Source organism: Diabrotica undecimpunctata, chromosome 4 (genome assembly GCF_040954645.1).
Source record: "Diabrotica undecimpunctata isolate CICGRU chromosome 4, icDiaUnde3, whole genome shotgun sequence".
NCBI classification, from domain to species: domain Eukaryota; kingdom Metazoa; phylum Arthropoda; class Insecta; order Coleoptera; family Chrysomelidae; genus Diabrotica; species Diabrotica undecimpunctata.
Window position 1 is genome coordinate 128,020,448 of NC_092806.1, and position 21,043 is coordinate 128,041,490.

Below are 21,043 nucleotides of genomic sequence, written 5' to 3' on the forward strand. Positions count from 1 at the left end.
ATCTTTTGTACTCTATCGTATATTTCCCATCATAATAGTCCCCAACTACGCAACGAAGTCCTTAATTTATTACCTCAGTCAAGGAAGAAAAAAAGCTGAAAAAATCTTATAACAGATATTTCTAAAAGATATATGATGTGTAGTTGATGAAAAATCCGTGAAGACGTGCAGCTGATTTTGCTTTGTTTTTTTTTTAAACAATCTTACAAAGTGAAAAAAATATTTTTTGCGCATAAAACGCTTCTTATACATTATAGAGAAACATGATTTAAATAAAAGTCGTAGATCATAAAAAGTTCTTTATTTTGAGAGTGTCCAAATTGAAATACCAAAACAATTGACCGAGAAAGTTGTAAAAAACCCTTATTTTTGTAGTAATTTATAAATGTTATTAACTTTGTTTTTTGCATTATGACATGTAATATATCTACTCAAAATTGTGACAATTGATGAGTTATTAAAGTGTGCCAAATTTCAAACAGATCGACCACATAGTTTATAAGTTATTCAATTTGTTTCTCCCGGACAGCGATTATTTAAACAACTATACTTATCCAAACAGTCACGCTAGAGGTATTTTGTAACTCAGGGTAAATTAAAAAAACTTCAACATTTTATTAAATTTGATAATAAAAAACAGTTTAAAAAAAGGAGACTTTTTACCTTCTAAACATTTATATTAACTTAAATATTTTTTATGTCACATGATTTCAAGTGGGCTCAATGAAAAGCTGGTGAAAAATACACTTTCCAAGAAAAACAGAACCTTCTACAATTAATAACAAGAAACAAGCCGAGATATTGAACCGGACAGTTCTCCCCTCCACATTTCCGTGGCAGTATTTTACGAGTATCGTCACTTTATAACTTTTTACTTCTTCACTGCGTATACCATCTATAAGTTGGATAATAAAATTTAGATCTACATTTACAATCTGTTTAAGTTTCAAAAGGTTAATAAACAAATGAAATAAGGTTTTAAGAAAAAAATTCTTTCTTGTTTCCTATAGGTCACAGAAGGTTCTGTTTTTTTTTAAAGTGTGTTTTTCATCATATATTTTTTAAGCCCACTTACAAGCGTGTGACATAAAAAATGTCAAAATTATTATAAATGTTTAAAAGCTAAAGAGTCAGCTATTTTCAAACTGTTTTTTAATAACAAATTTAATAAAATCTTGAGGTTTTTTTAATATAGCTTAAAAATGAATCCTTAAAGAATCCATTACGATTTATGAAATACATGTAGAGTGACTACTTGAGCAACTACAATTGTCTAAATAATCGCTCACAGGAATAAACCAATTAAATAACTTATAAACTATTTGGTCGATCTGTTTAAAATTTAGAACACTTTAATAACTAATCAATTGCCATACTCTTGAGTAGTTATATTACATGTCATTATGTAAAAACCAAAGTTATTAACATTTATAAATTACTGCAAAAATAAGGGTTTTTGCAACCATCTTGATGAATTTTTTATGTATTTTAATTTGGAAACATTTGGAAAAACTTTTTAAGTTTGTAGGTAGTAACCATTTTTCTCTAAAATGTATAAGAACGTTTTGTAGGCAAAAAATATTTTTTTCACTTTTTAAGATTGTTAAAAAAAAACAAAGCAAAGTCAGCTGTACGTCTTCACAAATTGGTCACCAGATCGCTACGCAACTAAATACCTTTATTGTGGCAAAAGTTCCAGTACAAACAATCAATAGAAATCAAAATACATGAGAAGTAATTAACATTACACAAACCACACATAAAGGTAGAACACACTGCAAAGAAGAAAGGTAGAACATTTAAATCAACTATGCAAAACTAGAATTATAAAATACTAATAATTTAAATTATTTCTATTCTTTGTATATTTTATCTCATAACATTTAAAAATATTTATAAACCTTTATCCTCACAATTATTTTACAGGGAACTTATTGCTGATGGAGTTTGGAAAAATGCTGTGACAAATTATATAACGTGTGATGAATATAATGGTAACAACAGCCCAAAAAGAATTGGTTTGGATTTAAAAAAATATTTTAACAAGGTAAGTTCTTTCGTTGCTTCTTTCGTATCAGGTTCTGAGTATTAAAAACGGTTGATCATCCGGATGTGAACAGATATGTTAATAGCTAAAACGTACAAACAGGATTGGAGAGGTAAGGTGAACTTTTTAGGTTTGATGTTGACATTATTACAATAAATGAATGAATTGTAAAGAAAAGTATTTTAAAAGCGTGTAAAATATTTAATTCCTACCTGAAGTCTTGGAAGGACACGTGGAGATCGAATTGGGGGGAAACTATTAACAACATCAGATATGCAGATGATACAGCAATTACGGCTGAAAGTATCGAAGATCTTCAATTACTTATGGATCGAGTCACTAGAGAATGCTCCAATAACAGACTTGGCATAAATACATTAAAGACAAAGTTACTTGTGGTTAGTAAACAATGCCCTGTGCAACTACATATTAACAATGAGCCGATTCCAAAAGTAAACCATTTTAAATACCGTCAAATGGGGTGAAATTGATCATTCTAAAATTATTCATTCAAAAATATGATAGTAAATTGTAAAATTCAGTACATATTTTACACTAATATGATTCAACTAGATTTATATTAAATACTTCTCCATAAAAAACATTTTTTTATTAAGATTTTGATTTAAAACTGCAAACCAATGGATGAACAATTTCATACTCTAAATGGGGCGAAATTGATCATCTCTTCTTAAGTGAATGAAAATAGCATAATATGTAATGCCGGCCGATCATGTTCACCCCACGTTATAAATATTTTTCAAAAAACGTAAGCATTCCGACAATGTATACTGCGGCAAAATTGATCATTGTAATTTAAATCACAATTTGCTTTTCCACAGATTTATTTTATTCACACAAAAAACAAAAATATGCTAACACGCCCTAAATTAGGTTTCACAAACAAAAGTTATCAATGATATTGAAAAAACTAAAAAAAAAGAGCCATATTCCTTAAAAACTTATATTTTCTAAAAATTGTAATCGTATGAAACAGGTCATGAAAAGTAAACTTTAATAGGCTTAAACCAAAGAATGACAAAGTTGGGCTAGTACTGTAATGTAGAACACCAAAAAAACATAATTTTAAACGTCTTTGAACATATGTATATTATTAAAAGTGAAACTGGAACGAAACCATGAAGTGGAGATATCCAGGAGTGGCTAGTATACCTGTTAAATACAAAGCACGTGGTGTTCGTGTGTATCAAGGTATAAAAAAATGCTTATTAAAAGCTTAAAACTTTTATTTTTAAGATCTTTTCGGAATTAAATCATTCCATCATCAGTTTACTAAAAGAGAGAGTAAAAGAGTAAAATTACCAATATTAAAAACACGTAAGTTAAAATTTAAATGTATAGAAAGAACACGTTGGTTTTTTACTACTTGCATACAAAGTTGTTAAAAACATTGTTTGGCCACAGAAAAACACGGGAAGGACATCAGTAACAAAAACAATCCTAATGGATTTACAAAGGTAAATGCAATAGACTGTTACTTTCACTGTTTCATAACTTCAATACCTAATAAAAACTAAAATGTAAGATGCCCCCATTTTTAGTTTTTATTAAGTACCGAAGTTAACAGTCGTATTGCATTTACCTTTGTAAATTCCATGATGATTGTTTTTGTTACTGATGTCCTTCCAGTGTTTTTCTGTGGCCAAACAATGTTTTTAACAACTTTTTATGTAAGTAGTAAAAAACCAACGTGTTCTTTCTATACATTTAAATTTTAACTTACGTGTTTTTAATATTGGTATTTTTACTCTCTCTTTTAGTAAACTGATGATGGAATGATTCAATTCCGAAAAGATCTTCTTTAAAATAAAAGTTTTAAGCTTTTAATATGCATTTTTTTATACCTTGATACACACGAACACCACGTGCTTTATATGTATATTAAGTTGTTGTAGCTATGTCTCCATTACATCAACCCTTTTTTTAAACCTACATGCTGTTTCTGTTGAATTAAGGAATTCAAGATAGGACAAAATGGCAATAATGTAATGTCACTCACTTCAACCGAAAATTTATCATGTTCTACCAGTTTGAAGGCATTCTTTACTTCATGCGTAGATTTATATTCTACGTCTAGGTCGTTTTCATTGGCTTTTTGAATTTTAGCAACATAGCGATAGTATTGCTTCTTTCTTCTTCCTCTCAATACCTTTACTAACAGAAAAAACTATTTCTTTGTCATCTTTGTTATAGGAAAAATATTCGATCCCATTATTATTGTCAGACTCATTCAAATTAGACGTTTCTCTTTATGTTTCGTTATCACTTGGTAGCTCTTCTTCAATGTTCTTTCAGTTTCTTGAGGTTGCTGAGCTTCAACACTTTTTCCTGGCTAGACATTTAGTTTGGTTGGCTTAATATTTTGCCTGGATGGTGCAGCTGAATATCTTTTCTTCTTTAGATAATGTACCAAAAGGTTGTCGATTTGGCCCTCTATTTCTTCAACTTTTCTGGGTAACTTATTTAAAACTTTCTCAATGGAGAAAGGGTAAATTCCAGTGGCGTATATGGCATATAATAATAATTTTTCCATGTGCCGAAGGTTAGTGTTTAACAAGTTTGAAAAATCTTTCTTATCTATTGTGGTTAATGTGGGGTGACAGTTTTTCCAATCACTAAGAGTTTCCCCCCAAGCTATCTGAAAGGGACGGAAAAAACCGTCAAATTGTTGGGTCAAATTTGTTGAGTTTTTGACCAAAAATATAAAGACAATATAATTCGATTTTGTTCGCATAAATATATCACCTTATCGGTAAAATGTGAGAAAAGGTTATCTTCTATGATGATTTTTTTCCTTCAAGACGTTTTGCATGTGGTAAAAGGTCAAAGTAAACCAATCCGTAAATATCTGTGAATCTATCCATCCATGATGGGTGTGATTATATCGAGAACCTACAGAGCAGCATATGTCAGTATAGCAAGGTGATTCTTTTGGACCATTTTCGTTGAAATATTATTTTCTTATTTCCGGGGTTATCTTGTACATTGGTCTCGTCGTAATTAAATATGTTATTAGATAATATTTTTCTAATTCTCTACGCAGATTCTCGAAATAGGCAACTAAAATTTCTTTTGAAATGTTAGCTTTAGGTCTTTTAATATTGGTCGCCACTTTTTGGATAATTTCTTCTTTACGCCGTCTCAGTAATAAATATACCCAGTCAGTTCCAGGTGAATTGTTTTTGAAAAGAAGCACTTGTCGACCCTGGGCATCCAAAACCATTTTTACAAAATATTTTATATCTTGCAAGACAAGGTGAAATCTTCACTCGCCGCATATTACAGCACGCTGTATAATGGTTTTTTCTTCATTAGCGGAAAATACAGTCTGTTCACCATTTTTGTTTCATGTCGGCCATTATAACGGTTATTAAGGATTCCATAGGGAATTTTATATTCTTCAGCAGCGCAATGTAAGGACCATCCTTTTTCAAGAACTTTCTGAAGGGCATTTTTCACCCTATCTTCGTCAAAGTCCTTATATGGGCGAGCACCAATGTGAATTTTTAAATGTCCCACGTAAAATACGATACCCTAAAATAGCGTCTTTACATGTGTTGAATGTGTTGACTGAGAACATGTAACTATTAAGATAATTAGTTAAAATCGCACATTTTTTTGTAGTTTTCCTCAGACAACGGAAAGTTAGGAAGCTAAAGAAACATCAAAAATATAGCCATAATTAAAACAAGCTTTTTTCCATAAAAAAATATACTTACTTCAACTAAACAATCACAGGTTTCACGCTAGTGTTTACTAAGACAATTAAAATATTCAGAATCATTCGCAATTATCAATTTCGCCCCTTTGGATAAATTTCACCACATTTTACTGTACCTAGGATATTGGATAAACGAGACACTAAGTTCGGACGAAGAAATTAAAACTCGTATAGAAATTGCAAGAGGAGCATTTATGAATCTTATACCTATACTATGCAATTCTCAGCTAAACTTATAACTAAAAATCAAGTTCCTAAAATGTTATGTGTATCCTGTATTACTATATGGATGTGAAATCTTGATAATCATCAGCCGTTTTGAGTCCACTGCTGGACATAGGCCTCCCGTAAATAATTCCAATGCATTCAATCTTGAGCACCCTGAATCCAGTTGTGCTGAATGCGCTTGGTGTCATCTGACCACCTTATTGGAGGACGTTCTCGATTACGATAAGCATCGTGTCTAGTTCTCCATTCCAGAATTTTCTTCGTCCACCTTCCATCTTTTAATCTGGCAACATGCCCCGCCCAGTTCCATTTCAATGTTGTTATCCTTTGAACTGCGTCAGTAACACCAGTTTTTCTCCTAATTATTGTATTTTATACTCTGTCTCTGAGGAATATATTCAGCATTGACCTCTCCATCGCTGTCTGTGCCACTTGTATTTTATTGATTAATTTTCTGGTAAGGGTCAATGTTTCTGCTCTATACGTTAGAACTGGAAGTACACATTAATTGCAAACTTTCCAAGCACATGGAAATATCTGATCTAAAGGCTTCTCTCAGTTTTCTGTAACCCGCCCATGTCAGTCGGCGGGTTACGGAATTATCTCTTCCTAATTTATTTAATCTTGTGGCCCAGATATTTATAGCTATACACCTGTTCAATTTGCTTGTCGTTAGTTGAGATGTTTTTCGCCAGTACTAGGTTGGTCATATATTGTGTTTTCGAGAAATTAATTTTAAGTCCAACTCGTGTACACGAGCTCTGAAGGTCTTGAAGAAGATGGCAGGCATGATCTACCCGGTCTGCAATAAGGACTATGTCGTCTGCAAATCTCAAGTTATTCAGAAATTCCCCATTTATGTTGACTTCAATATTATTCCAATTATTGTTTCTTATAGCACTATGCAACAAAGCGGTGAATAGCTTAGAAGAGATGGTATCTCCTTGCCTAATACCCCTCTCGAAGGGAAATGTATTTGTGTTGCCATAATACATTCTAACTGTAGCTGTTGCGCTATTATATATATTCCGAAGAAGAGTTGTGTACCTATGATCAATACTGTACTCTACAAGAGCTCTTAACATGGAGCTATGCTGGACTGAGTCAAACGCTTTTTCAAAGTCTACAAATAATAATATTAATGGCTTGTTGTATCCTGTAACTTTCTCTATTAAGGATTTTATTACTTGTAGGTGGTCATTCGTAAATCCGGCCTGCTCTAATGGTTGGTGAAAATCCAGCTTAGGTTCCAGTCTGTTAGTAATTATTCTCACAAACAGCTTATATAAATGAGATAACAAGCTGATAGGTCTGTAGTTTCCAATTTCTGTTACATCTCCTTTTTTGTGCAATATTATCATAATGGCACTATTCCATTTGGTGTAACTACTTCGAAGAGGCAGGCATTATAAAGGGTTTTTAAAGCTGTTATGACGCATTCGCCTCCTAATTTTAGCATTTCACTTACAATGCCATCTTCTCCAGGTGATTTGCTGTTCTTCATACCTTGCAACGCTGATTCGATTTCCTCTGCGGTTATATATGGAAGTTCCTCTGATCTTTGATTTTGTATGGCTGGGATTTCCACCTCTGTAATGTGAGCATCTCGACGATATAATATTCTATAATTCTTCTTCTTTGTGTGCCGTGCTTGTATTCAAGCGTTGGCTATCGTCATATTGACAAGCTGATGAAATTATTCTCGGTCGGCAGCTAGATGAAACAGTTCCTCGACCGTTCGACCTGTCCATTGTCTAATGTTACGCAGCCAGGACAGTTGTTTTCTTCCGACCCAACGTTTTCCTTCGATTTTGCCCTGAATGATTAACCGGAGTAAGCGATATTTAGGTCCTCTCATTATATGACCGAAGTATTGGACCTTTCTCATTTTGATGATGTTGGTCAATGCTCGCTCTTTGTACACGGTCTCTAGCACACGTTCGTTAGATATGTGTGCTGTCCACGGGATTCTGAGCATGCGACGGTAACACCATAACTCAAACGCTTCTAATTTGTTAAGATTTTTTATTTTTGTTGTCCAGGTTTCACATCCATAGAACAAAGTGGACCAGACGTAGCACTTTAACACTCTTAGACGTGTGGTCAACGACAGACTTCTACTGCATAATACAGAACGCCAGTTTATAAAGTTTTTTTGAGCGAGTTCTATTCTGGTCGAAATTTCCTCGTCATTTTCAACCCTGCAGTCAATCCAGCTACCCAGATATCTAAAGTGTTCCACCCTTTCCAGGATTTTGTTATCCAATCTTAGTACTGAGCCTTCGATATTAATTTTTCCGACCACCATCCATTTTGTTTTTTTGCGTTGATTGTTAAGCCCTTTTCAGTGCATTCGTTGTTTACAGCATTCAACAGGGTTTGAAGATCTTCTAGACTCTCTGCCATTATTGCGGTGTCATCGGCGTATCTGATGTTGTTAATAATTTCACCACCGATCTTAACACCTTTGCGGCGATTATTTAACGCTATTTCAAAAACTGGTGCAGTGTAGGCATTAAACAACATCGGTGACATAACACATCCCTGTCTGACACCACGCTTAATAGAAACTTTAGCTGACTTTAGCTTTAGTGGACCTCTTGGTCCACCTTAACACAAGCGGTCTATTCTATAGTACTCTTCGATAATTTTCATAATTTCTTGTTGTTCATATACAGCATGTCCTTGTCTATTTTTTAGCTTATAAATGTTCCTGGTTCCTGTCTTTAACTTTCGTTTTAGAACCTTAAGGCTTTCCTTCCACTTCACTTCCATCCACTTTTAGTATCCAGCTTTCCATTTCATACAACAAAGTCGAAAACATATAGCATCTTAAGGCTCTTATCCTCAGATCCAGAGGAAGGTGTCGATTAACAAACATTGTTTTCATTTTTATAACTGTTATGTTGTTAATGTTGTTATGTTATGTATATGTTATGTATAACTGTTATGTTTTATAGCTGTTATGGCGCACTGTTATGAGCACTAAGGACGCCGCGAAACAAGCAGCTAAATTAAAATGGAAATGGGCTGGACACAACGAACGTCTCGAAGATGGTAGATGGAACAAAGAAGTCGGAAACTGGCGACCGTACGATGCGAAGAGACCAAGAGGAAGACCTCAAATGCGCTGGAGCGACGATATCAAAAGAGTCGCAGGACCAATGTGGAAACGCCTAGCACACAACAGGGATGAATGGCGAGAAATGGGAGAGGCCTTTATTCGACAATTCGGATAGAAAAAAGGGCTAAAAAAAAAATGGCGCACTGTTATGTTAACTTAATTCAAAATCATTAACAATCGACACGCAACATTTTCAAGATGTGCGCGTGTTTGTTTTTAAGCGTCATATTTCACATTTTAATTAACTACCAAACCTTTCACTCAATATATAAGGATATTTTGTGTGTGTGTGTGTGTGTGTGTGTGTGTGTGTGTGTGTGTGTGTGTGTGTGTGTGTGTGTGTGTGTGTGTGTGTGTGTGTGTGTGTGTGTGTGTGTGTGTGTGTGTGTGTGTGTGTGTGTGTGTGTGTGTGTGTGTGTGTGTGTGTGTGTGTGTGTGTGTGTGTGTGTGTGTGTGTGTGTGTATGTGTGTGTGTGTGTGTGAGAGAGAGAGATGGCATTAGACAAAAAATCTTTTTGTCACAGAAAAATAAGGATATTTTCTAACCGTTCATAGCTCGTTGTAAAGTTTATTAATTACACTAATACGGAATTTAATGACAACTAATTAATTTACATTTTAGGAAAATTCGGAAATATTTACTTACGGCCCTATTATTGTTGAGTCCAATGGTATGAGTTTTATGGATTTCCAAATGGTACTATCATCTGTAGGAGTTAGAGAGGGAGCTTCAGATAAATCCATGTCTTTAGGAACTTGGAATGCAGGTTTCGATAACAATTTAACTCTCGTTGATCCAAGAGCCATGGTTAATTTAACGGCAGATGTTGTATATAGAATTGTAGTAGTTGAGGTAAGATAAGTTACACGTTTTTTATTTTTCAATTAGTTTATTTTAGAAATTTTAGAGTTAAAAATAGAGTTTGTTTAATTAAATTAGTTTAATAACGTTAAGGTTACGTCTTAACAACAAATTATACATTTATATAAAATCCCTAAACTTTACCTATACTCAAAAGTGCACCCAGAAAAAGTTACAAGGTGTAAAAGTTACAAAATAAAATCGAATTTTTAAATATTGCTCCAAAACAGTCTAAATCATTTCATAAAAATTTAATTTATATTACGTGGTAGCATGCCATGGCCAATAAATCCGAAGCAGCAAAAATATTTATTTATCGATTTTTTTAGATCTTTGGAGGGGTTCTCAAACCATTTTCCTTAAGTTTTTTGTTGTATAATATTGTATTAAAAACGAGACGTCAATGGAATGCAACTATTTTACAACTTCTTAGTATTTGTTTGAAAAATCATTAGTTTGACACGTTCTTCCATTGTGCCCTGTGGGATACTTTTCTTCGCCATTGCCTAATGTTCATGGTTTTAAGATCTTTCTCTACATCGTCTATCCACTTTTTACGGGACCTTCCTCTTGTCGTAGTTCCTTGAGGTTTCCATTTCTGAATTACTTTTACAGTTCGATTATCTGTCTTTTTTTTAAGTGACCAAGCCAGTTTAGTCTTTGTGACTTTACAAATCTAACGATATCTGCGCTCTGCATTAATTCATCCAGCTCATAGTTGGATGAATTTATAAATGCAAGTGTATGTGTTATGTCACCTTGTCTCATCTAGACTTTTTATTTTTGTTGCTTCCATAGTGTTTAGGGCTGACGTCTGTGTAGTTTGTATGTTTATGTAAAGTTTATTCCTTTTCTCACCAGGACAGCAGTTCCTCCTGAATTTGCTCTGTAGTCGTTCCTTTTTAAATAATGTAACCCTACTATATTAACCAAATATTTTTTAGCAACAACCATTTATCTTCAGAGATGAAACTGCCCCCAAACAGTTTAATGGCTATTGTATCGACCTGATAAATAAAATAGCAGAAATTTTAAATTTTGATTATGAGCTTATAGCTGTCGATAAATTTGGTACTATGGACGAAAACGGTAAATGGGATGGTATGGTTAAAGAGCTAATTGAAAAGAGAGCAGATGTAGCATTAGGTTCGATGTCAGTAATGGCGGAAAGGGAAAATGTTATTGATTTTACAGTACCGTATTATGATCTGGTAGGAATAACAATTTTAATGAAGTTACCTGAAACCCCAACAAGCTTATTCAAATTTTTGACAGTATTGGAAGACGATGTATGGTTATGTATATTAGCAGCATATTTTTTCACAAGGTAAGAATCATCATGTACTTTTCTATAAAATTATTCTTTATTATTCATTTATGTTTATTTCCAAGAGAGTAAACATTTCTTTCTGCTTAAGTTGGCAACCATATTCTTCTGGTACAAGTTTTTATAGAAGTCTTTATTTGTTAATCATTATTGTTATCACACGGCCTTTAGTATTAACTGTTAGACACATGTCTATTTTACACTATTTTACTCATATATTCCTTCCTATATATGCATGCAGTCTAGAGCTAGAACCCCACACTACTATGCGTGTAGCTCTTCTATCTAAGCGTTTATATTTCTAAAATATCTTCATCTTCCCAAGACTACTCTTGTAAAGTATAATTATTTTCTTTTAAACTGTGTAATAACAACACTTAAAGAAAGGTTTCATTTTCAAATTAATTCTTTATTTGCCGATATCTCAAAACATCAATTTTACACTTAGACCATTGTGCTTCTGAGCGACTCATATATTATGTAATAATATTCTCTGTCTTGAGTATATCCGGCTGTTAATGCTTCCTCGATGGCCCATAAATCCACACCATGAAAGGCTTTTTGTCACTAGCTTAGTGATACTTGCTAAGTAGGTAGGTAAGGTAAGTTTCTAGTATTATTAGTAGTATTTTAGGTTTTTTGTAAGTGTAAGCGTAACTAGCTCGCTGGGAAGGTTATATGGTCGTACATTGAAAAGAAGAATAGAAGAGGAGTATAAAGAAATTGAAGAACAAAGCGACTTCAGAGCAGGAAGATCGTGCGTGGACAACACATTTACCCTTCAACAAGTAATTGAAAAACGAACAGCTCGAAACCTCCCTACGCATCTGATATTTATAGATCTGGAGAAGGCTTATGATACAGTTCCTTTAAAACTCTTATTTAGTGTCTTGACGAAAACGGACCTTAGTAAAACATATCTAAAAGCAATACTGAACATCTATAAATGCCCTCAAAGCACTGTAAAAACAGGAAATACATTCTCAAGGGTATTTACAGTAAGGAAAGGCTTGAGACAAGGATGTTGTCTTTCCCCCACCCTATTCAAAATATATATCCAAGAAGCACTGCACCAGTGGAGACAAAAATGTGCGGGAATGGGGTTGAAGCTTAACAACCATTATCTGACAACGCTGTTCTTTGCAGATGATCAGGTACTAATTGCAAGCTGTGAAGAAGATGCAGATTATGTGCTTAGAAAGCTCAAAGATGAATACGAAAAATGGGGGATGAGTATGAATATGTCTAAACCAGAATATATGCGAATAGGCAGTGAAGACAAAGACCCGGATTTGGAAATTAGACAAATGAAAAGGTGCTACGAATACAAATATTTGGGAAGTATTATCTGCAGTAAAGGAACAACGGAACGAGATATAGACTATAGAGTACAACAAGGTAGGAAGAGTGTTCAAATTCTGAATTCGATACTTTGGTCCAACAAAGCTACTATGAGAACTAAAATGACTATTCACAAAGTAATTGTAGAGCCCATTCTTACATATGGAGCAGAATGTTGCCAAATAACAGTAAAAGAAAAGAAAAAAGTTGACACGGTTGAAATAGACTACCTGAGAAGAGCTTGCCGTATATCAAGAGTAGAACGTATACCTAATTCTGAAATTAGAAGAAAAACAGATAGAGTACATACAACTTCTGAAAGAATAGAAACTAGACAGTTAATACGGTATGGACACGTACAGAGGATGGACGAAAACAGATGGACAAAAAGAGCTATGGAATACAATCCAAGTAATAGAAGGAAACGAGGAAGACCAGCCAAGTCTTGGATACAAGGTGTTATGGAAACCATGAAAGACAGAGCCATTGATGAAGACACCTGGAGAGATAGAAAAAGATGGCGATCGAAATGCGGGAAGCGGCAGAAGCTGTAGGATCCCCGCTTATGTATATGTATTTCAGTTTTTCAAGTTCTTTAAATTTTTTATAACCATGTTTAGTTCTAATAATTAATTGAATTTTAGTTTCCTAATGTGGGTATTCGATCGATGGTCCCCATACAGCTATCAAAACAACCGCGAGAAGTACAAAGACGACGAAGAAAAGAGAGAATTTAACTTAAAGGAGTGCCTCTGGTTTTGCATGACATCGTTAACACCACAAGGAGGTGGAGAAGCACCAAAAAACTTATCGGGGAGATTAGTAGCCGCGACATGGTGGTTGTTTGGATTCATTATCATTGCTTCGTACACTGCTAATTTAGCTGCCTTCTTGACAGTATCACGATTGGACACTCCAATAGAATCTCTTGATGATCTCTCTAAACAATATAAAATTCAATATGCACCTTTGAACGGATCTGCTGTTCAGACGTATTTTGAAAGAATGGCTAATATTGAGGCAAGATTTTACGAGTAAGTATATAAATAAAATCTATTTAAATATAATATACATTTTCTTTTTTTCAATCCATAGTGTTGAATGATTATTCACATATATTTCTATTTTTTAAATAGGATTTGGAAAGATATGAGTCTCAACGACAGTTTGACAGAGGTGGAAAGATCAAAACTCGCTGTTTGGGACTACCCTGTAAGTGACAAATATACTAAAATGTGGCAAGCAATGAAAGAAGCTGGATTACCTAATACCTTGAACGAAGCTGTGGAAAGAGTGAGAAGTTCTAAGTCATCCAGTGAAGGATTCGCCTATCTTGGTGATGCTACTGATATAAGATACCTTGAAATCACGAATTGTGACCTTACTACTGTCGGTGAAGAATTTTCTAGAAAGCCATATGCAATTGGTGTTCAACAAGGATCACCATTAAAGGATCAATTTAACACAGCGTAAGTAAAATAAAGTGCCATTTTAAGCATTTCTTCACTTTAAGGAATGAGAAAATGTCCACAGGGTCTAAGTGTGGTGGGTAGGGGACAGGGATGAAGATATGTCCTTTATTTTTCAGAGCGCTGAATAACTCACAGAATTATGAAAATTTTTAGTGTTTAAATAACAAAGAAATCATTAAAATCGTAGACTAATTTTCGAAACCAAATTCAAGAATTCCACTTTAATCTGTGCCTTCTAAGAATTGCAAGGCAAAACAGACGTTGATAAAGATGTTAAGAGAGTCATGGGGAATCTTAATATTGCATTCCACAACATATCTCCTCAACTAAGCAAAATTCTTAGCGAATTGGTTTCTAGTACTCGTACAAAGTATATCGAAATAAAAAGGAAAAGACAGTTAAGATTTTATTTCACGTACAGGGAGCTTGCGCATCCGTTTATACGTATTTCGGCCCAATAATCAAATCAATCAAAAAGAAATCATTGTTTTATCACACCGCAGGTGCTAGATATGGTTAAAAAGTGGGTGATAAATTTTTTAAAGCCATTTTGTAGTCCACTAGCCTTTAATTTTACTAATTCCTTGTTCCACCAAGGCACATCTCTATCGATGGCTTTATTTTTGATAGGATAAGCTTCCTTAATATCGTATAATTCAACCAACATGAGGTGTTATAGATAATTTGTTATTGTATAAACACCAGTCTGTTTGTTTCGGTATACGAAAGGATTGGACTTGCTCACTCTCCACCTCAACCTCGAAACGTGGAATTCTGTGATCCGACATTAAAAGCCAATCAGAGACGTGCCAGTTCTGAATTATATTTGTAATAGTAAAGCTACTAGGTAGGGTGATACCTGATACCAGTACATCTTTATTAGTTACAGTGATACATATGGTTTAGTTACCTTTGTTATTAATATTGCAAGAAGACAAATATTCTAATAGTTGCTCACCTCGTTTGTTTGTGTCTGTGCTACCCCATACAATATTGTAGTGAGTTGCATTGTCCTCGACGCATCAAGGAATTTGGATATCGGTTAAAATACTTGGGAATTCCAAGGTTGGCCAAATCCAAATTTCTAATTGATTCGATGCAGGGAAATTCCACTTTCGCTACGTAAAACAAAGGATTTGTTTTACATAAAAGCAGGTAGATTTTCTCTCATCGATCAGTCGAGCTTGCCTCTTCTACTGTAGACCTAGTCGGTGCTATTATTGTTCCTACTAAGTTATTGCTTTATTTCTGATTTTTTTATATACCATTTTATTTTAGCATTATTGTATATTCAGACCTTTTCAGTTACTATAACAGATACTTGTCACGGTAACCGTTATTTTATACCAGTAGAAGTATTAAACCATTTTTGACAAGCAAAGATGGTCAACACCCGGTCTAATCCCGAGGACAGGAAGAAGTCCGCAGAGCCGGCGATGGGTCCTACAGGCCCAAATGCCCCCTCTCGGCAACAGCATCACGTCCAGTAATAATTTATTTTTGTTGCACTAACTGATGAGGTTTTTAACGTCTTCTGGCGGACGGTTATTTCTGATATCGAAAAAATAAACAGAGGCTATTATATTATAATATGTCTTTTATCTCATTAGGTGGAAGTTTCCATTTCCTTTATTGTTAAATCTTTAGCGATGACCTTTGGAACATAGGTTAAACAATTTTGAAATGAGTAGATGTGCTCTTGGTATATCAAGTATTTGTGAATAGACCAAATTACTTGAATTATTTGACAGCTCTTTAACACGTCTGTTTTAAGTTCAAGGCGCTTAAATTGATTTTATAGATTCTTAGGATCTTTCTTTGAACCTTTGTAATCCTTGCAATTATCTCTTCTTATTATCTTCTTATTTGGTGCTTTGATAGTGAAATTTGTGCTAGGTCTGCTTGAGATGCAAAAGTTGACCTAGGGTGGTCAGCGTAGCTTTTTTGTGGTAACATTATTACCTGAGCAAATTTGTAGTTGATCTTATAGCCATGTTTCTTTAGAGCTTCTGTAGATATAGGATTCAGTTCTATCAGGGCATTGGTCTACTTTTCGTAAAGTTCTCTAGTTCTTAGTATCAATATCATCATTATGTGCCTCTCGAGAATCTTGATTGTTGGATTATTCAGACTTACAGGAAGATAAGGTAGCGTCAACTGCGGCTTTATCATCATAAGTCAGTACCATCCAGTCTGGCCTGAGCTCTATTGCAATATTGAATATAGGCTTTAAATTTACTTTTGAATCTTTCTCCTCTATTTTGCCCAGAATCATCTCTTTTTATGGCTACATAGTATTCCTCTGAGAGAGAAGTCTACGAATAGTTCTGAGTCAATATTTGTATCCCTATGGCTTTTACCGCTTGTCTGCAAGACGACTCCGGTGATTATTTTAACGATTCCAACGCCTTTCTTCTTAAGCTGCGCTTTTAGGGTGTTTTGCTCAGAATGGAGCTTCTTCAATCCTTTGCCTTTCCCTTCAACCCATTTTAATTTTTGTGACTTCTAGATGGGCTTCCGGGCCTGCTGCCGAGGCTTATTTCCATCAATTCCTTGTTTCACACACTTAAACCTTCTCCTCGCTATGCCACTGAAGCTCACTCGTTTGGACCTCTTTCGGTACTTGTTGAGCTTCGTTAGAGTTTTTTGACTAGAGAAACTCCGATTTGTCTTTGGTAATATGGCTTGGAATTGATTTCAGTCGTGGTGAGATATTGAGAAATTATTATTGTTCTAAAGCTATTTTCTTATGGCATTTTAAAGTAATTACTATTTAAATGGGAATAAGCCACAATTAAAGGTTAAAGTAAGTCTATTGACGTTTCAATTTCCACTTCGAAAATCGTTCTCAAAATACAAACAACAGCAAAATATATTTGTTTGTATTATGAGAACGATTTCCGAAGAGGAAATTGAAACGTCAGTAAACTTACTTTAACCTCTAATTGTGGCTTATTCCCATTTAAATAGTAATTAATTGAGAAACTCAAATATTATAGATTCATAATTCATAGTCCTGAAGTAATATTTTACATTAAGTTATTGTTTTAATTAGAATTGTTTGCAATCAGAATCGGGGACACTTGCAGAAAATAATCCAAACGTGGCCTTGTTTACTATTTCCACAACAAAGCTGACTTACTGACCAATTCGTCATAGGTAGTATGATATAAACAGAGTAGATGAGGAATCCAAATATAATTAGTTCGTTAGTAAATCATAATAGGTAATTTATTCGAGATGTAATTATAGTTGTTGTAAGTAGGTATTTACTTATAACAACTCGTAAGTTGTTATTTTCTACTACGATTATTTTCCATTATACAGTTCTATATTTTCCTGGTATTTATGAATGAGACTACAATGTTTCTCTCGCTTGTCTGATAGGTTTAATTGTTCTTGGTAAATTTTTGTTTCATGAGAAGCTAGGGAATGGATGATCACTCCCGGTATTGTCCCGCATACCGGGAGAAGGCTAATAAAAACTAGGTGACGGCTGATACTCGGAGTCTTCATAGCAGTGACTGATCAACGTCTCAGTCCTGTAGAACAGTTTTAGCGCTGCGCCAAGCGCTCGGCGTGGACTGTTTCACTAATGACTTAAGAGGAATTTTTTCTGTGGTCCTCATCCTCTTGGTCGGCCAGTTAAGGTAAGTCCCCACATGCTTGTATACAGACTCGGTACTTCGTGTGTTTTAATATCGTAAAATTTGTTGTCTCTTAGTTATGTCAGTGTTTCTTGATCTTTTCCATTAAACGATTTTATATTTCATACGTAACCTTAGGCCTTTCGATAAGCTGCTAGGGTGATCCAAGGATCTTCCTTATTTATTTTTTTATTCTGATTTAGGATCAACAACAGTAGCCTTGCAATACTTAATCCACCAACAATTATAGTGACGGAGGTAGGGTCCACATACTTTTTTGGCAATTTAATTTGTCGTAGTAAGTTTTAGTAAGCGGCGAAAGATTTACATTCTCAAAACTTCTAATCTGTTGTTGTATTGTTATTCACAAAATTACATGTTAACAAATATTGTGTTTTATTTTTAATAATTCTTGCTTTAGTATTTTGCAGTTATTGAACAGAAGAGAACTAGAACGACTCAAAGAAAAATGGTGGAATAAACATCCAGAGAAGAAAGATTGCGAAAAAGTTGAGGATCAATCCGATGGTATCAGTATTCAGAATATTGGAGGAGTGTTTATTGTTATTTTTGTTGGCATTGGATTAGCTTGCATTACTCTAGCTTTCGAATATTGGTGGTACAAATACAGGTAAATAGAACGTCCAAAATAATAAAATTGATAATATAATAAAGTGGTTTAACACTAAAATTATATAAAGACATCTCACCGCCTGCACTATTTTTTTTTCAATCCTCCTTGTTTTGATGATGAAGCCGCCATCCTCCAACACCAATCTAATGGATATCATCCCTACGCCTCATCTCTTTCATTGCATTTTCCTTTCCTGAGTGATTTAACTTCTTTGAATCGGGCATTTATGTGCTTTATAACTCGACCAGCTTGCACTGTTGACTTTAGTCATAATATTCCACTCCCCATAAAGCTTACTGAGCTCCCCTTTTGATGTATATGCCATTGTTCTTAATCACTTACTGTCCCGTAGATTCTTCTTCATCACCTAGCAATTTTCGTGATGAAGAATACATTTCTGGACATAGGCCTCCATCATTTTTGCCCATTATGCTCTATCTTGAGCAGTTTTCATCCAATTTCTTGACATTTTCTTGAGATCGTCAGTCCAACGAGTAGGGGGTCTGCCTCTACTTCTTTTGTCTAACCTCGGCCTCCACTCAAGCAATCTCTTCGTCCACCTTTCATCACCGATTCGGGCGACGTATCCGGCCCAGTTCCATTTCAGTGTGGCAATTCGGGAAATTACATCCGTAACTCCTGTTCTTCGTGTTGTCTTCATTTCTAACTTGGTCACGAAGCGATATACTCAGCATTGACCTTTCCATTTTCCTCTGAGCTGTTTGCAGCGTTTTAAAAGTTGTAGTTGTCAATGTCAAAGTTTCGACACCATAGGTCATCACAGGCAACACACATTGGTCAAGTGTTCTACGTTTTAAGGAAATTGGTATATCGCTTTTAAATATGTCTTTAAAAGATGTCTTTAAAAGCGATATATAAAGTTTTCCATAAGTTGCCCATGCTAGGTTTATTCTTCTTCGTAGTTCGCATGTTTGGTTGTCTCTTGTGATCTTTATTTCGTGTCCAAGGTATATGTATTTTTCCACCAGCTCTACTTCGTTGTCTCCAATATTGATATTTTCGCTAGGTACTAGGTTTGCCATGAATTTTGTTTTGGAGATGTTTATTTTAAGACTCACAGTGGCACACACAACTGAAGTTGATATCTCCTTGAGGTTGTCCGAGCACAAAACTATGTCGTCTGCGAATTTCGAATTTGCTAATCTTTTACCTTCAATGTTCAGGCCTTTCTCTTCCCAGTTAAGTTTTTCACAAGCATATTATAGTACTGCGGTAAACAGTTTAGGCGATAAGGTATCACCCTGTCGGACTCCTCTGCCGATTGAGATATGATCCGTGTTTTTATGTAGTTTCACCGACATAGTTGCGTTTTTGTATTGTAAATTAACCTTGTATATCGGTAGTCAATGCGGCATGCTTGTAGTGCTTCCAGGATTTTGTCAAATTCTACCGTGTGAAAGGCTTTATGGAAATCTACAAAAGCCAGAACGAGTGGTCGACTGTATTCGATAGTCTTTTCTATTACCGTTTTAATGCTCTGTAGGTAATCATTTGTTCTAAATCCGGTACGAAATCCCGCTTGTTCTATTGGCTGGTAGAAATCAAGTTTTTTCTCAAGACGATTCGTTACTATTCTTGTAAGGAGTTTGTATATGTGACTAAGAAGTCTTATAGGTTTGTAGTTTTCCAATTCATAGGGATCTCCTATTTTGTACAATAGAATTACGTCAGCATTGTGCCATTTGTCGGGTATATTACCGTCCAAAAGGCACATGTTAAAGAGGTTTTTTTTTTGTTTTCTTTAGTAGGCAAGTGCCTCCGATTTTGATTCCGTCAGTAACTACACAATCTTTGCCTGGAGATTTGTTATTCTTAGCTTTTCTTAGAACTAGTTTTATTTCGTCTATTGTGATTTCCGGTAGTAGTTCTGATCTGAATCTGTTTTGACTTTTCAGTAGGGCATTTGTTAATTTGTGGCACATGTGACCACGGGTCTACTTACTTTAAACAGTACATAAACATTTAAAAATTTTAAATTTTGTTTAAAATTTATTTATTTTATGTTTCATTTTAAATATAATTTAAAATTTCTTTTTCAGAAAGGGTGGTAGAATTCTCGATGTTCAAGAAGCACCACCACCAAATAAAACAACAAATTTTGCGGGTGAGCTGCCATTTACCAAAACGAAGTCATTGGATAAACCGGGTGTTCAACCTAAAAATCCCATATTTCCAAGGAATAGGTTTTAAATCTATAAGATATTGTGTATTTGCACATTGAAATGCTGTTTTAAGCAGTTGTTTTTTGTACCACGTCAAGTTTTTTATGCACTTCGATTTTTATGAAAAATTGCAGTTTTATTTTACAGTGTAGCATTCTGGTGTTATAATCGTTGTGGCAATAAAGATGAGTGATATTATTTTCTGAACATTATACGTATTTTATTATTTGTTTTAATATAGCTACAAGTATTATATAAAATAGATATGTTAAAATAAAATTATAAGTCGGGAATAGAAGGACAAATGAATGGAGGAGCAGATACAACAATGAAATAGAGACTCTCTTCGGGAAAGGAAACATCGTAAGATACATAAAAGCCAATAAATTAAGATGGGCAGGCCACGTGGTACGGAGTGATGACGACAGACTGATTA

At 34.5% G+C, this 21,043-nt stretch overlaps 1 protein-coding gene across 2 annotated transcripts in view; it reads left to right on the plus strand.

Moving 5' to 3' along the window:
* Ir25a (ionotropic receptor 25a) overlaps window positions 1-20,823 on the plus strand; it is a 67,889-nt gene extending 47,066 nt beyond the window's left edge. For both annotated transcript variants that reach the window (XM_072530216.1, XM_072530215.1), the window contains exons 6-12: window positions 1,927-2,047; window positions 9,764-9,994; window positions 10,948-11,330; window positions 13,316-13,705; window positions 13,808-14,140; window positions 18,212-18,421; window positions 20,485-20,823. In XM_072530216.1, coding sequence (XP_072386317.1) covers window positions 1,927-2,047; window positions 9,764-9,994; window positions 10,948-11,330; window positions 13,316-13,705; window positions 13,808-14,140; window positions 18,212-18,421; window positions 20,485-20,635 — 1,819 coding nt within the window. In that variant the 3' untranslated portion in view covers window positions 20,636-20,823. The remainder of the gene's footprint in view (window positions 1-1,926; window positions 2,048-9,763; window positions 9,995-10,947; window positions 11,331-13,315; window positions 13,706-13,807; window positions 14,141-18,211; window positions 18,422-20,484) is intronic.
* The last annotated feature ends 220 nt before the right edge of the window (window positions 20,824-21,043 follow it).